At 37.4% G+C, this 17,404-nt stretch overlaps 1 protein-coding gene across 2 annotated transcripts in view; it reads left to right on the plus strand.

The window, feature by feature from the left end:
- LOC124711125 (protein strawberry notch) overlaps positions 1 to 17,404 on the plus strand; it is a 265,197-nt gene that overhangs the window by 213,545 nt on the left and 34,248 nt on the right. For both annotated transcript variants that reach the window (XM_047241011.1, XM_047241013.1), the window contains 3 exons: positions 6,223 to 6,348; positions 6,429 to 6,550; positions 8,272 to 8,465. In XM_047241011.1, coding sequence (XP_047096967.1) covers positions 6,223 to 6,348; positions 6,429 to 6,550; positions 8,272 to 8,465 — 442 coding nt within the window. The remainder of the gene's footprint in view (positions 1 to 6,222; positions 6,349 to 6,428; positions 6,551 to 8,271; positions 8,466 to 17,404) is intronic.

Consider the following 17,404-nt stretch of genomic DNA (forward strand, 5'->3'; position numbering starts at 1 on the left):
GTCCATGTTGTTCCTGATTTTTTTTATTATTATTAAATAATATTATCATTACCAGCATACCCAGCAATGCCTCACAATTGCTAAATACGTATGGGGATTTGGATATATGTCTTAATATCCTCCTCCCCTGTCACTCTGTCCATCTCCTCTTCCCTCCCTCCCCCCCTTCCCCGCTCTCTCTCTCTCTCTCTCTCTCTCTCTCTCTCTCTCTCTCTCTCTTTCTCTCTGACCTTGAGCTTTGTTTATTGTTATTGCCAACAAATCCTTAATTGGTTGGAATTATTGGTGACCGGGGTATGAGAGACATCTCCTCCTGCTGGATCTGTGAGGATTGACAGTATTTCGCGTAGTTTTTCTCTGCAGGCAGGTAGCATTACAAAGTTTCGGATGATACAGATTCAGTAGTAGTGTTCTAATCGTAAACTGATAAGCCGTAAATACAAGTGTCCTATTTTCTGTGAGAACTGAGTGCGAGGAAGAAAACAAAATGGCAAAATGTTAAGTATACAATTTTTATTTAAAATTGTATGCAAGGAGAAAGAATATATAAGAACAGTCAGTCTGTCTAATGATTTAAGTGTCCTGCTATTTTAGTTAAAACTGACTGCAAGAAAGAAAACGAAACGACACATTTTCTTACCACAGCATTTTCTTTCTCGCAGTTTGTGTCAACAGAAAACTTGTACATTGTTCCTTGAAAAATTATTTAGCTTTTGTTTGTCAGAAGATTTATTAGAGCAGCGTGTAACAATTTCACATAAATAGATCAAGATCTTTTCGAGACGACTATTTTTCTTTGTATAGTAGTATAGATTTTACGTACACATTTATATGCCATGTATATTAAAAGACAGCATAGCTCATGTCTGTCTAAACGTTTAGGGGAGTTGGATTCCACTAGGAAATTTATGCGCCGTGACCACACAACAAGTATTGCAAACACGGGAAACTCCAGTGACAGTTCTATAAATTTTGAACAGTTTTGTTAGTATTGTGTGTCAATTTCAATCACAGAGTGGTCATCTTCAGTGCAAAAAGAAGTCCAGTAGACTCATTTAATCGTGCGCAAAATATAACTTTAAAATAAGTGTTCATAGTGAAGAACATGCTGACTAGCAGGTAATATTCAGACTGACTTGCTGCGTGGTACTGATTCTTCTGGAAAATCTGAAATTCTCAGGGAATTACATGTCACCTGGAAAAATTGAGGAACTCGCAGAGAATTTAAGGGATTTCTTAAAATCTCTTGGAATTCTGCATTTTTAACCTAGCATTAAAACTGACTGTTATTGAGTTTATGAATTACAAATTTTAAAATACTTAATATTTCAAAGTGTATTAATTATATGAATATTATTCCGTATAAATTATCAGTTTTTAAAAACTGTGGTTAAACTACTGCTAATGGCTGGTATATAGCTCAGTTGAGAGAAAAGAAAAGTAGTTATTGTGATATGCTGGGAGGGGCCTTTCACATTTTCAAGAGAGATCCGACAAAACACAAAGAAATTTTAGTCATGCGTAAAGGCTGTCAGTGTACTGAAGTAATTGTAGAGCGAAGTAGAAGTGCTCCATTTTTAAATGTTCCTTCGCGAAGGATGATCCAGAAGTACTGGCCTGATTTAATTCCCCCACTACTATCAAGATGAGCTCTATAGATAATTTACAGTTGAATGTTGAGAAACAGTTGAAATTGCTAAAACCGAATGCCCAGTGCCCATCAGATTGTTTACATACAGTTTGTGTACACTAAAGTTACATTCTATTGTGATTAAGTTAATTACCTGATATTGCAGTTGAGTGAGTGCCGAGTTCTTGTTGTAGGCGAAACTAATTAATTTTTTACGTTGTATCATACACCTGAAGTACTAATCTGTAGGCCTAATTTTTGCAGCTCATAAATAATGAAAATTGCTGTATTGTACAGTGTGTTAGACAATTTAATTCTATTTGAAGCATGTAATGTGTGTTGCAATGTGCGATAAAAGCGGATGTTACCTTAAGATAGTCAGAGAGGGGGTGGTATTTATAGACTATGGGGAAAGGACAAATTAGGAGCAGGGTACCAGGTCACAAGTATTGTGAAGGCAAATGCTAGCCTGAGCCATGTGACAGAGGGTATAGGGAATTTGTGCAGAGATGTTAGCAAAGAGGATTGGTTATTGTAGTAAAGGGAGCAGGCAACAGCCACACTAAGAACAGTAATTACAGCATTAGGGGCAGCTTGGATGCAATAGGAATAGCAGCTACTTGCAGAAATGAGAGATTTATGGGGGTTCTGCAACACTATGACCAGACCTGGGTTAACACTGCTGCGAGCAGTGTGTATGTGGAGATGAACAGGTTGCTGCTGACTGACATAAAATCTCATATGAGTGCAGTGACTGTTGCTGCAGTTTGGGAGGTGGGGTATTCTAGGCAAGGCCTACACCTGGATAGGAGGGGGAAAGATAGGTTGGTTGAGCTTCTTGCAAATAATATTGGGAAGGGGGGGGGGGGCATCACCACATAAAGCAAGATCCCTGTGGTTACTGGTGTCAGGGGGCAACATTTTTGGGTTAGAATTGGGGTTCAGGCACCCTGTTTTGGAAGAAGTCAAAATAACAAAAAAGCCCCATGAAATGCTTAAGAAGAGCTTCTTGATTGTTTGGAAAATTTAGAGAGCTCTGAAATGAGAGAGATCCTGTGCCTGTCGGAGTGCTACATAACCACCAGGTTAGATAAGTTACATATAAAAGATTACATTGTAGCAGCTTACTCATGCAGAACTAGTGTGGGAAAAGGAGGAGTTGGTACATACATTAAGAAAGAACACATGTTCAAAAATATTGAATCAAGTAGATTTTGTAGTGATCGTCACACAGAAGTTTGTGCTTGTCAATTAATTCTGAAAAATAGTTCACTTTCAATTGTGACTCTGTATAGATCCCCAATGGGAAATTTAAACTGTTTGCGAGGAATCTGGATTCCTTACTGTGCTGTACCGGCAGCTGTTAATAGCCTGTGGTGACGTCTGTGTAGATTTTCTAAAGGATTCTGATAGGAAAAATTATCTGGAAACCTTATTTGGATCCTACAATTTGATCTCCATAATTAACTTTACAACGTAAATGGATAAAGATGGTTGGACCGTAATTGACATTTTCTTTGGTGAAGCACAAAGCAAGAAAATAATCGTTCACCCAGTAACAAATGCTCCCTCTGATCATGATATACAGTTAGGATGAATAACATAGTGCCTTGTAATATGGATACTCCTCAGTGGAAATCACTTAGAATAATAAATAACTCCGGAACAAATGTTTTCAAGAATTGTGTACAGTACATGAATTGGTTATTAAAAAATTGAGGAACATGCACATAAAGTGAGAAATCGATAATTTCGACAACAGACTAAAGGCTGTGAGACCTGTTCAAAAAATTCTGGAACTTTGTCCACAAATCTTTTCTGCACTTATCTTTTACTTATTGTGCATGGTCTCCTTCGAAATACTCTCTTCTACAATTGATGCACTGCTCCCAAAGCTGTTCCCACTTTCAGAAGTAGACTTGATATGCCTCTTGCTGGATCACGTGATGCGCCATCTGTGAATTTTCTTTTATCTCGTCTGTCGTTGATGGTCTTCATCCTTTCAATGGGGTTTCTAATGGGTGATCCTAAAGCTTTTCACAGATTGCAATGCGAAGGTCTTTCTGGTCTTGACTTATGAGCCTTGGGGTGAACTTGGCGGCAACACAATGCATTCCAAGATGCTGTGTTAGGATTTCATGTTATGATCCAGCTGGAATGTTACGTTCCGCTGCAATCTCTCATACAGTCAATCTTCGATTGGTATGCACTGTTTCATTCACATTCCTGACATATGAGCGTTGTTAGCAGACTTCGAATGGAGGCCCTGAATGATGGTCATCTTCAACTTCTGTCTGGCCACTTCCATTTGAACCATTCGTAACACCGAGTACGGCTTAAGCACTCATTATCGTAGGCTTCCTGCATCATTGGTATGTGTCTGTAAAGATTTTCTTGAGTTTCAGACAGAAGGTGCCCCTCTAACTCTTCATCTCGAAATTTGCAAACTCTACAACACAACGTTCTACTCAATACAGCACTGAAAAATAACTGACAGACATACAACAATGAAACTTCCGCCAGTACATATTAAACACAGACGTGTGTAAGGATGCCAACCACATTTCGCTCCAACACACCATTGGTGCGAAATTTCTAATGTTCCCAAATTTTTTGAACAGATCTCTTAAGTGGAATGTAGTGAAATGAGAGACAGGACATCCAGCCACAGAATAGGATAACATCACTTCTGAACTGAATGGAAGGACTATAAATGACGGGTCACAAGTAGCAAACATATTTAATAATCATTTCTTAGATATAGTAGAAAGCATAGGGAGTAACAGTTCAAGAGAAAAATCACAGCAGTATGTTGAAAAAGTAACTCTCATAAAATTCATTAAATGTATCATAAACTACTTTTTTTCTGAAATTAAGAATATTATACATTGTCTCAAAAGTGAAAGCTCATCTTGTTTTGATGGTATTGCAGAAGAGTTGTTGTACTTAGAATGCCATTTACATGTTCTGTCACCAAATTTTACGAGCAATAATAAAATAGCGACTGTTGGTATTTTCTGTGACCTATCTAAAGCGTTAGATTGTGTGAATCAAAGTATTCTAACCAAAGGAATGTAGAAAGCTGTACTTATTAATTCAGCCAATATAGTCTAGGGACGTAATTCTGACGGGAGAAATCATGTAAGGGCTTCCCCAAGGCTCAGTCGGGGGCCACTGTTGTTTTCTCATACATGTAAACGATCTTCCATCTAACATACTAGCAGAATTAGTTCTTTGTGCAGATGACACTGGTATTGTAATCAGTCCAAGCATACACACAGAAACAGAAGAAATGGTAAACAGTGTTCTCAAAAGTACCATTGATGGTTTTCTGCAAATTGTCTCACCTGCAATTTTAAAAAGAGACAACATATTCAGTTCTGCACATCTAGGTGTGCTACACCAATGATAAGTGCAACACGCAAAGAGAAAATAATAAATAAATGGAAACTTCAAAATTCTTAGGTGTCCATATCAATGAGAATTTAAACTGGAAAAAGCACATTTTGGAACTCCTGAAACAACTTAGTTCAGCCACATTTGCACTGAGAATCATTGCAAATCTTGGGGAGATGGAAATCTGTAATTTGATATATTTTGCATGTTTTTGTTCCATAATGTCATATGGAATAATGTTCTGGTGTAACTCATCTTTAAGAAAGAAACTCTTCATTGTGGAAAGAGGTACTGTAAGAATAATATGTGATGCTCACTCACAATTATCTCATAGATATCTAGAGTTAGGTGTTTTGACTTCTGCTTCAGAGTTCATTTATTCCCTCATGATGTTTGTTGTAAATAATCCACTAAAGTTCAAAAGGAACAGTGAACTTCATAATTATAATACCAGAAAGAAAAAATGGCATTCATTATTTCACATTAAGGTTGTCTTTAGTACAAGAAGATGTGCACAATGCTGCAACTAAAATTATTGATATAAAGTGTCTGACAGACAGAAAAAGTAAAATGACAACCCCTTTTGTTCTGTAGAAGAATTTCTATTATTGTAATGTTGAAACAGTGGTGCATGGAAATTACTAACTCACATCTGTATATTGAAAACAAACAAACAAACAAATAACTAATTAATTAAAAAAAACTTGTAAGTGTCCAGCACGTAGCCATAGCACAAATTAATTTTTGTTGTGAATGTTCCACATCATTACAATATATCGTGCAGAATGATCTATGGAATGTGATAGTAGTTAACAGACAACTTATAAGCAGCTTGAATAATATTTCTCCAAATAGTGTAACATGAACATAACTTGCATTATGTCAAGTAATACCAGGTCTCATGTCATGCCTTATGTAAGAATCTATGAGAATTATCGATTTTGGGTTTCGGATGTTGTTTGGTTATTATTATATAGGCTGTAGCCTACATGAGAGAGAAAATCCAAATCTGAGTCTGTTCTTTGAACAACATAGCAGAATTAACTGATAAAACTTAGGTCTGAAATATATACAAGTATTTAAGATGAGCATCTGTTCGGGTTTCAGTGCTCTGTTGTAACAATAGTATCATGTTTAATGTGCACTCCACTTTTATATGTTGCATTTCATTCACATCCTGCTCTTTATCATTACAGATAAGGAACAATAAGCAGACGGCAATTTTGGCTGTTGCAGTAGGGACCCCTAAAGGAAAGAAGGAAAATGACAAGAAGGCAAAAGATCAATTCTACACCATTTACAGGCCCAATACTGGATTACAGGTATACTGTGGTCTGAAATAAATTAGAAACATTTTATTTGAAAAATTAACATAACTATTAACATGTACTTTCTGTGATAGCTGCGCCAAGAGACATTAGGGGAATTAGAGAAAAAGTACAAAAAGGTTTCTACGGATGATGCACAGTCCCACTGGACACAACAGTATGACGCCTCAGTCACTACGTGTTCCCATGCCTACTGGTGAGTGCCTGTTCTTTTTCAAAGCTGGAGCCTATTCACTTTTCAGCTATTTGCAAGTCTGTTTGCAGAATGATTAATTAGTACCTAACACTTTGAGACCTCATTCCAGATTTGCAAGATTACACTTGAAATCTAAATGGTGTTGTGTGGTATTCACATATGAAATAATTTTGCTGAAGATAAGTGTTAACTTTGTAATCAAGTGCTTTTATAGACTCCCACCTCAACAGCTGTAATGGTGCCAAATTTCTGGGAAAACTTGGTTAAGGTCATATACATAAACTTGCCGGTTATGTTATGGTTGAAATCTTGCCAGCGCTTTCATTACCTATCATCGTGCCCTGAAATGACGGACATTGTACGTGAGATACTTGCCACCCCTCGTCAAGTGGTGTTCCGTCGCTCACCCAGCCTCGTGAACATCCTAGTCCATCCCCATGCCACTCCCAATCCCAACCCCTTGCTACAAGGACCATAGCCCAGTGGAAGACCCAGGTGCACAACTTGCCCAATCCATTCACCCGGCACTTCCTATTCCAGTACTGTCACAGGTTTATCCTTCCCCACCAGGGGCTGGCTACCTGTGAAAGCAGCCATGTCATTTACCAGCTCTGCTGCAATCATTGCACAGCTTTTTATATTGGTACGACTTCCGACCAGCTGTCCACCAGAATGAAAGGCCACTGCCAAACTGGCCAAGAGCAAAACAGACCACCCTGTGGCACAATATGCAGCTGAACATAACTCATTTGATTTTAATGGCTGCTTCACAACTCGAGCCTTCTGGGTCCTTCCCTCCACCACCAGCTTTTCTGAACTGTGCGGATGGGAATTATCCTTACAACACATTCTCTGCTCCCGTAATTATCCCGGACTCAACCTACGGTAACATACTGTCTCCACACCCTCCATCCAACAGTTTCTACCCCCTCTGGCCTATCATCTCCTCCCCATTCTCATCTCCTACCCCGTTTATTTGCAGCTCTCTGCCGGTGCATCCTTCTGTCTTTTACTGCTCCTCTCCTTTTTTGTTCCTTTTTTTCCCCAAGTCCATGCCCCACAACCTCTTGATGCTGCACTTGTTGGCAGTCTAATCCCTGCACACTCCACCAGACAGTGTTCGTCTCTCTCCCCACCCATACAGTACTATCCCTTCCCCTTCTCCTTCACCTTCCCCAACCCTCCAGATTGTTGCTTGCAGCCCATGTGATGTTGCATTCCAGTCAGAGATGGTGGGGTTGAAGGTCATGTGTACATGAGGTGTGCTTGCTTTGTGAGTGTATTTTAGTCGTGCGTCTCTGCAACTTGACGTGTCTTTTTTATAGTAAGAAGCAATTTGTCTTTTCATGCAATGTTGATATTCCTACCTGGAGTTTCCATTGTTTAATCAAAGTGGTCAGTGTTTTTGACCTTAACTGAAGGGCTTACCCAATATGTTTCCCCCATAACATTCACTTTAGTACAAAAGCTTTGTAACAAGCTGTGCATAATACAGCAAAGGAAAAAAAGGCACTGGCTATGTAAAAGGAATGAAAAATTGAAATGTTCTGCTTATATGATATCTCTCATGACTTTTAGGTAGCATTGCTGAAATTGTTCATAGTCTACTGTTATTTACTCTACCTGTTTTTTGACCTGGTTAAACCAGTGAACTTAGTAAGCAATTGGTTATTTAGTCTGACATTATTGAAGAACTAACCTTTCATTTGTGATTGTTTCAGGCGTGGAAACTGCAAAAATGTGACTCTCGGGTTAGACTGTGAAGTTGGCCTCCGAAGGCGTACCTACAATGTTCTGGCAGGCTCTGTACTGAGTGTGTGGACACGTGTTGAAAATGTATTGGCAGCGAAGTCTGGCCACAACAGCAAGATGCAGGTAGTACGGCTACGTACAGGTGAAGGAGTCAAGATTGTAGGTATGCATACACATTACTCTCTCTCTATCATATTCTTATAGATTTAAGTGTCAGGAAGTCGTTTCTGAAAGTATTTGTATGGAGTGTAGCAATGTATGGAAGTGAAACATGGACAATAAATAGTTTGGACAAGAAGAGAATAGAAGCTTTCAAAATGTGGTGCTACAGAAGAATGCTGAAGATTAGATGGGTAGATCACATAACTAATGAGGAGATAGTGAATAGAATTGGGGAGGAGTTTGTGACACAGCTTGACAAGAAGAAGGGTCTGGTTGGTAGGACATGTTCTGAGGCATCAAGGGTTCACAAATTTAGCATTGGAGGGCAGCATTGAGGGTAAAAATCGTAGAGGGAGACCAAGAGATGAATACACTAAGCAGATTCAGAAGGATGTAGGTTGCAGTAAGTACTGGGAGATGAAGAAGCTTGCACAGGATAGGGTAGCATGGAGAGCTGCATCAAACCAGTCTCAGGACTGAAGACCACAACAACAACATATTCATATAATGAAATACGAAATCATTTTCCCTTTCTGTTGCAGTGTAAATTATCAGTTCCAAAAATTAAACCTCCAGAAGCAAAGCTGGTCACAGCATCTTTGTGAGACAGGCTATGTTTATTCTTACAGACTTCTGGAAATTATTTTCATGCCCATTTGCTAACCGTTGCCTGCTACATATTTGTTTACATTGCGTAGCTAAGACAATCCTTATTTTATGGTTTGCGAATATCTCTCTGCTTTGTGCTGTTGTTTTCTTCTTTTTCCTCCACCTAATTCCATCTCTCACACACATCCTCTCTTCTCTAAGCTCACTTTTCTCTTAAGAAATCCATAGTTAGTTGATTTATTCATATTTTTCTTCAATTGCTGCTTTGGCTCACGACAGTGTGAAGAGTTCCACATCAGATTACTTCTGCAAGCATGCTTTTACTCTTCCAAAATTTTGACCCTCATTCCTTCTTGTTTACTGATAACACTCTCATGATCTTTGAAAGTGCTATCCATTACTCCATGAGTCTTCTATACTGTCTGAAGTCCAACAGTTCCATATCCACACTTAATTTGTCCTCTGTTTTTATTTCATTTGCTGTTCTTCACGTAAGACTTCTTCACCTTCCACAACATTTTAGTCCTGCTTGCTCCTTAAATGTTTGTCTGGATTATGTCATCCATCTGTCTGTTACATGTTGCAGCAATAAGATAATCATTGTGTACAAAATTTATTGTTTTGCATGATATTCCTCTCCATGTCCAACTGCAGTTCTCGGCACCACTTTCATATCAGGAAGCCGTCAGCCATTTTCCTTCAGACCACCTCAGCGTGTGTCCATGGTCCTCAAACTCATAGACACACTGCCAGACCCTTGTCCTTGCTGAATTGCCCATGCTATGCTACAGAGTTACATTTTTCACCATCCTTATTTAAACAGTTGGTTTTGAGAGATTTTCAAATTTAAAAAAGAGGAATAGCTTCATGCTCATGGAACCAGAGACCAAAATATAAAAGAAGAAAAGTAGTGAAGTTCCATTAACCATCTGTGGACACCATTCTGTCATTCAGTCACTCAGCACACATCTTGTTCTGTGTTTCCATAAGAGCCTCTTCACAAGGCTGTGTATTTTTAGGTTGTAAAATTTGTATTTTATGTGCCTAAGATGGGCTCTTTCAGTACCTCATTTAAGCTATATGAAACCAAAAATAGGCCCAAAAAAGTATTATGCAGGAAAACTAAACATAATGTAAAATACAGTGTTGACACTTTGAATAGTGTTGTTCTTTAAAAACAAGGAAATGAAAATTGCGCAGTTGCACAACAAAGCAAACATTATACAACTTTACTGTTCAAACTGGTCACAAATATTTTTAGCTTTTCCAGGATAAAAGTACATCATGAAACACCTATAGCCATATGTTGAAATACGGGTAAGATGTAATTTAAAAAATGCCAGATAAACCAGTGATTTCATTCAAACCATAGTAGCCTTCACAGTAAATAACTAAAACCTATTCTAGGTTTTTCACAGAAAAACTATAGGCCTTATCAGGCGGTATTTATGTACGAAAAAATGAATGTTCTACATCAATGGATATGACAGGATGTACTCCACTTTCGATACATGTTGGACAGGAATGATGCAAATTGGGGACCTGGATTTTCTGTATGTACAAGAATGCTGCTGCACACAAGTCCTTCAGGCCAGTATTCTGTTAAACCTTTTGCATTTTTTCTCCCACTTCACCTGGTGTTTCATTAATTTTCATTTTAACTTCCTGTGGCAAGGAAATGTCCTCATAGATACATCTTTCTAAGGCTTCTAATTTGGAAATAATTGTTGCTATAAATGTGTAGTTGGTTCTAATATAAGCCAAGACCTGTTGGGTTGAGGGAACTTTTTGAGTGATTGTTTTGTTGAAGTTACAGAGGTGTCCTCTGGTAGATGTCAGTTACCTTCTGGACTGCTGGGAGATGTGTAGTGTAATATTCTGCTGCTGCTAAGCACATGCCCCAGTGGGTAACAACAGTTTCAGGTGGCAAGGAGACATCAGGAAGTTGTTCTTTGAATGCCTTTATCCTTGTAGTGCCTTAACAAAAACTTTCTTTTCCATGGAGATTAATGTACCTTACAAAATTCTTGCCTTCCTGACTCTGCTACACCCTTGATACCATGTGCTACACAAGTTACATGCAGAGTAGAATACAGGGTGTCCATAATTAAAGTTCCAAGTCCAAAACACTGAGAGACAAAACCATTGCTCAGAATGATGTCAAAGTTGAACAGCATATTATTAATGCAAGGGGAAATGATGCGGAGCCAAAAAAAGAAAATTTGACCAATAGATGGAACTGTAACCATCTTAACATAAATGGGGTCAGCTACCAATGGCAGATGAATTGCAACGCTATGGTTACAGTTTGAATTGCATGTTACACCATCCACACTGTTCATTGTGCACGACTGCACAAGTTCAGCAGTCTACAGTTGCGGTACTGTTAACCATCCCCAATGGCAAGGTCGTACCACATCGGAGCATACTGCAAGGAGCATGCCTTCAATTCAGTTACGTTCGTAATTGGAGGACTTACCATGGACCCTCTCTACTATGATGCGAAGTTATTTCCGTAAAGACACCATTATGGTGTGGCTGATGATGTAAAGTAATTTGTACAAATGATCATGATGTCACTTATATTGATGCTGTTGAATATCCGTTGTACGTGTGGCTTCATTGTCTAGGCGATGAAAGAGGTACGGGTTTTGACTATTACCAGACTACCGAAATCATGAAGCAGAATTCTGCGATTTTTTGTTTAGAAAAAACACACATTTTATTGTTAGAACTTTAAGCTCGAAAGTTATTTAGTAAATTTCACAATCTCAAATCACAAAAATAAAGTACCATGTGCATTGTGGACACCACACGTTTGTCAAGAAACACACATAAAAACAACAGCTCTCGACCACAGCCAAAACACAAGTGGCCCAAATCACATTGTTGACCAGAGATCACAGTCATATCAAAAAAGAACTTACGATTTCTGTATCCATTATTGACACTGCATTTTTAAGTTACATGAAATATCAAATAGGATAAAGGATAATTCAGTGACAATAATAATATGAGTGACAAAATTGTACATATAAATAGGTCAAACTTTCAGAAATAATAAAAGTCGTAATTTAAATATACACTCTTTCAAATTTGCATTAATCGCAACACCTACCCTAACATCATATTAAGTGAATGCTTTTTGAAAACAACTTTAATTAGTGTATAATATCTCATAACAAAATGGGCTCTATTGGTCAGTTCCATTACAATAGCCCCCCAAGAATTTTGTAAGCTTGAACATGCAAACAAAATTCTGACACCAGAATAATGGAACTGCCAAGAATATGATTTTAAATACATTTAAATTTTTAATTGAACTGTTTTCTTTGAATTTTACTAACTTTCCGCCCATAGCAATTGTTATTACATGAGGTTTGACATTGAAATTGTGTTACACAAAGTGAAGGAAAACATCCAGTTGTTTATTTTAAGGTAAATGAAATACAAAAGAAGATTTTCGATTTTCACTTAGATGAGTGTATAATGTCGTAGCACTTCACATTAAACCGTTAAAAGGTAGTAACTTTTGACAATATGTTTGTTTTACTTTCTTTTGTTGACCACTTTACTCACAGTAATGTGCCACATTGTCCATCCGCACTTTGCTGACCTCCCTTAATAGGTTTGTTTTCTGCTTGTACTGGAGCATGTCCATTTCCACAGCTTAGTCGTCTGTATTGCTTCGTTGATTATAATGCCATGTTATCTAAAAATAAAATACAAAGATCGCATTTTGGTTACATAATGTTTGTATCTAAGTACATGGTTAGGATACATTTTTATCCTTCTGGTAATGTTCATCTAGTGGGTGAAGTTTACAGGATCTGTCTGAGTAATACTACAAAGGTATGGACTGGTCTGAAAAGGATCCTATAACTAACAATAAATTCAATAAACTTGTAATACAAATGCATTAACATTTTGGGTGTAAAATGTCTTATCGCAAACTATAACACCTACCCCAAGGATAAACAAAAAATTAAATTGTTTTCAAAAGTAAAGCTAGTCAGTCTGTTACAAGAGTTCATATTCACAGTAAAAGTGCAAGAGTAGAGTCATGGTTGGTTGAAAGTATTAGGATAACATTTGTATATGAAATCAGAAAAGTATTACTGCCTATGCTTTGTAGTGTTTGAGAAACAAATATACAGTAATTCATGTTGTTTACTTAAAATGATTCTCCCCCTTGTTTAGTCGGACATTTCAACAACTTAGGTGTGTGGCAATTAAGAATCTTCCTTTAAGATAAAAAATTAAAAAACTGCTAATTGCTAACTATCTCTTTACCTGTGACTTTCCTGACAGGATACAACCATGACAAAAATGTAACAGTGGCCACTCCTACTCCTTGGAAGAGGCCCATAGAAATCAACAGCGACTAAGTCTAGAGGTTGTGCAGGAGTAATGTTTTGCATTTCACCTTGATATTTTGTTACTTACTTTGACTCGTTGGCACTTGTCTCAAGTTGACAATTCTTTTCTAACTTTCTTGACCATATTGTAGAAGTATATATTTCGTTGTAATTTCTGCATACATTTTGGAATGCCATAATGACCATAGCTCTCATGTGTATACCTAATTAACCTCTCAGCTTCATCTTCAGGCCAGCATAGCTTCCAGTTGTCCGAGTGTTCATCAGTTGTCCTAAATAGAGTACCTTTAAACACCTTATAGTACTTGCCTAATTTTTCATAGTTCTTTTTCCCTAAACAGTTCTTTATTAATTTCCAATTTGTGTCATGGTTCTGGCTCCTCCTGGTAGCCTTGATAGAGCATCTGCAACCATGTTGTCAATGCCTTTAATATACTTAATTTCAAAGTTAAATTATTGTAAATACAATGCCCATCTTGTAAGCCTATTATGATAGAGCTTGCATTCGTGTAAATAGCTTAAGGCTTTATGATCGGAACACACTATTACCTTATGTCCTAGTAAATAGGTCCTGAATTTTGAAAATGACCACTGTATGGCTAATAACTCTTTCTCTGTGACTTTATAGTTTTTCTCATGCTTCAGTAACATTTTGCTTGCAAACGCAATTGTACAATGAATTACCTCCCCATTAACTTCTTTCTCTTGAAATAATTCAGCACCTAACCCATAATCACTATGTAAACAGAAAGGTAAATTGAAGTTTAGTCTGTGCAACAGGTTCTGGTTATTCAGTTCTTTTTTTATTTTGTCGAAAGCCTCTTGACAATCTTTACTCCATATCCAAACAGTGTCCTTTAATAAATTACTTTGACAGAGTCTGTTTAAGCTTTGTTTATTTACAAATAACACATAGCCCTAAAATGATTTCAGTTTTTTTCTATTAAGGGGTATAGGAAACTCAGAAATAGCTTTAATTTTGTCTGGATCTGCCAAAATTCCTTTTTCTGTTACAAAATGTCCCAAAAATTTTAACTGGGGTACTGCAAATTTGCACTTTTCTAGTTTGTGTCATTCCTCCTCTTCTAAGTTTCTCAAATGCCTGTCTTAAAAGCCCAACACGTTTATTCCAATCTTGTCCAGTTACTAAAATGTCATCTACACAAATCACTAATTTGGATACAAGTTCCTGCCCAAGCACATGGTCTAAAGCTCTCATAAATTTGGCTACCAATGAGTTCAATCTGAAAGGGACTACATAATACTGATGGCAACAACCATTGTATAGAAAAGCGGTGTATTTCCTAGAGTCGGGTGTCAGGGGTACTTGGTGAAAGCCTGAGGTTAAGTCTAGACCTGACATTAATTTTATATCCTTGAACTTGTGCTACAGCTTATCGATGGCTTCAGGGTGGTCTGTTTCCCTGTATAAGATTTTATTTACAGGCTTGGAGTCAAGAACTATTCTGACTCCCCCATCTCTCTTTGACACAACTACTAATGGGTTCTTATAAGCGCTGATAATCCTTTCAGTAATGCCACATGCTTCCATCATATGTAATTCTTTCTCAACCGCTGTACATTTTGCAATGGGCACACCATACAGTTTTATGAAAAACAAATCATAGCATCTCACTAGCAACTTACATTAGTAGCCTCTAACTTTCCCTGGAATGTTGCTAAAGACATGACTACATTCCCATAACAAAGACTCTAGTTCCTGTTTTTGCCCATTGTTTAGACCACTAGCTTCTGAAATCTTAGTGTCTACTTCACTTAAGTCTAGCTCTGGTATGTCTTTGTCAACACATCTTTTTTCCTTTACAGGATTTATAGGATTAAATTTATCGTTACACAACTGTATTAGGTCTGACAAACTTGGTGGAGATACATTCCCCATTTGGTGGTGTTATAAGTTTTTGTCCACCCCAGTCAAATCTTGCATCTACACTTCTAATCCACGACATCCCGAGAATACAGACCTCACTGAGTCGTCGTATAATTAGGCATCCATGTGTAAAGATGACTCCCTCAATTGTAAAAGATAACAAAGTTGGACTTTTAACTGTTTTACTGCATTTTCCTGTAGCACCTTTTATTTTCACCCCAATGACTGACATTTCAAAGTAGTCTTTCTCGCACTTCAGCTTTTTGCTTAATATTTCAGATATTCCCGACACTTGACTCCCTGTTTCTATAAGGCACTTACTGTCCCAGGTACCAACTTTTACTCTAATTAATGAATTACATATGTCATCACCTTTTTCAGACTGAACACATTCATACAACAAATCATTTGCAATTTCACTAAAACAATGACTTCCTGAATTACAGTTACTTACATACACATCATGAACACTGTCACTTGCATGAATAATTTCATTAATCCAAACACTGTCATCAGTATAACATTGTTCGTCACTAAGGTATTTGTCCTTCAGTTGTTCAACAATAATATGATTACTAATTTGCCACCAATCATTGGGTATATCTACTACATGCACAATATCAGTATATCCCACAACACCTAATGCTTCCATTTCCTCTTTCAAACAAACAAAGTATTTCTCACCATCATCATGTACCATTAAATCTTCATTTTCCCCAAATACTACAATCATCAACCTCTCTCTCCTGAAAATTTAGTGTTGCTTTCACACCCAAGTGTATTTACTTCTTTACTCATTAAATCAATGTCAACAATTTGCTCACCTGATTCCCTCATCAGTGCTTCAATTCTAAATCAGTTAAAATGTTAACCTGCTGGTCCTCTGACAAACTACAAGTTTCTGCCCACTCATAAAATTCAACTAAGTCAATTACTTCCTCTGGCTCTTTATTACAACCAGTGTGTTCATTCCTCTTACCTGCATTTTTAGTGTCAGATGAGGAACAAGTGTCATTCTTAACAGATACTGTGTTTACAGAGTAGTACACATTCATAAGATAACTACTCATTACTTCAGATGTATCTTTTGGTACAGTGTAGTCACTGGTGTTTGTCCATTTATTATCTGTGCTTTTCACCCCTACCTTGTGGACCGACAATGAAGTGGATGCTAGCTTTTTCTTCATGACTTCCCTTAGAATTTTGACTCCTGGTGTCACTATGTTCACGCCCATTCCTATTCCTCTTATTATTTCTGTTCCAGTTGTTCCCAGATTATTCCCTTGAATTGAAATTATTATTATTCTGACTATTTTGTTACCTATGACGAAAACTGTGGTCGTTAGACCTACTGTTTTCCCTTCTGCCAAAATTATTTCCACAACTATGATTCCCACCTCTCCGTGTGTGACTGAAATAGTTTCATGGTTTTCCCACTTTGCCTAAGATTCTGTCTAGTTTGTCCATGTAATTTAGAAATTATACAATGTTGTTATCTGGTCCATAAACAAGGTCTCGTTGCACATCAGTTGGCAATCTTCTCTTTAAAGCATCAATCTGTGTGAGCTCACCAAAGGGTTTACTCAAATTTACAAGTTCTTCAATTGATCTTTACAAAACTGTTTTATAGTCCCCTGTGTTTCTCTATAATTTGGTCCATTCAGGAACTCTTTATCCTGGCTTGTTCAGTTTCAGGCCAGAACCGTTTTAAGAACTCTCTTTCAAATTGTGCATAAGACATGTCCACAGAAAAATTTTGAATGACCTATGACAAAGATTCCCCCTCCAAAATTTTTTTTCAAACTTTCACTCATATTATGCAGAAAGTTGTCCCTACAACTCTGCAGAAAGTCGACAGGATGCAAACTACACTCATTAGAAAAGTTTTTAACTGGAATGTTGGATAATAGGGTAATGTGTTCATAGAAAAAATTTTGTTAGCTACATCGTTGTTAAGTATTTTAAACTAATGATTTATCTCTGATATTGTACATTTTAGTTCACTAACGTTTGTCTTAGTTTCAACCTCGTGGAGATAGAAAAAATTTTGTTAGCTACATCGTT

This window comes from Schistocerca piceifrons, chromosome 8 (assembly GCF_021461385.2).
Source record: "Schistocerca piceifrons isolate TAMUIC-IGC-003096 chromosome 8, iqSchPice1.1, whole genome shotgun sequence".
Taxonomy (NCBI): Eukaryota; Metazoa; Arthropoda; class Insecta; order Orthoptera; family Acrididae; genus Schistocerca; species Schistocerca piceifrons.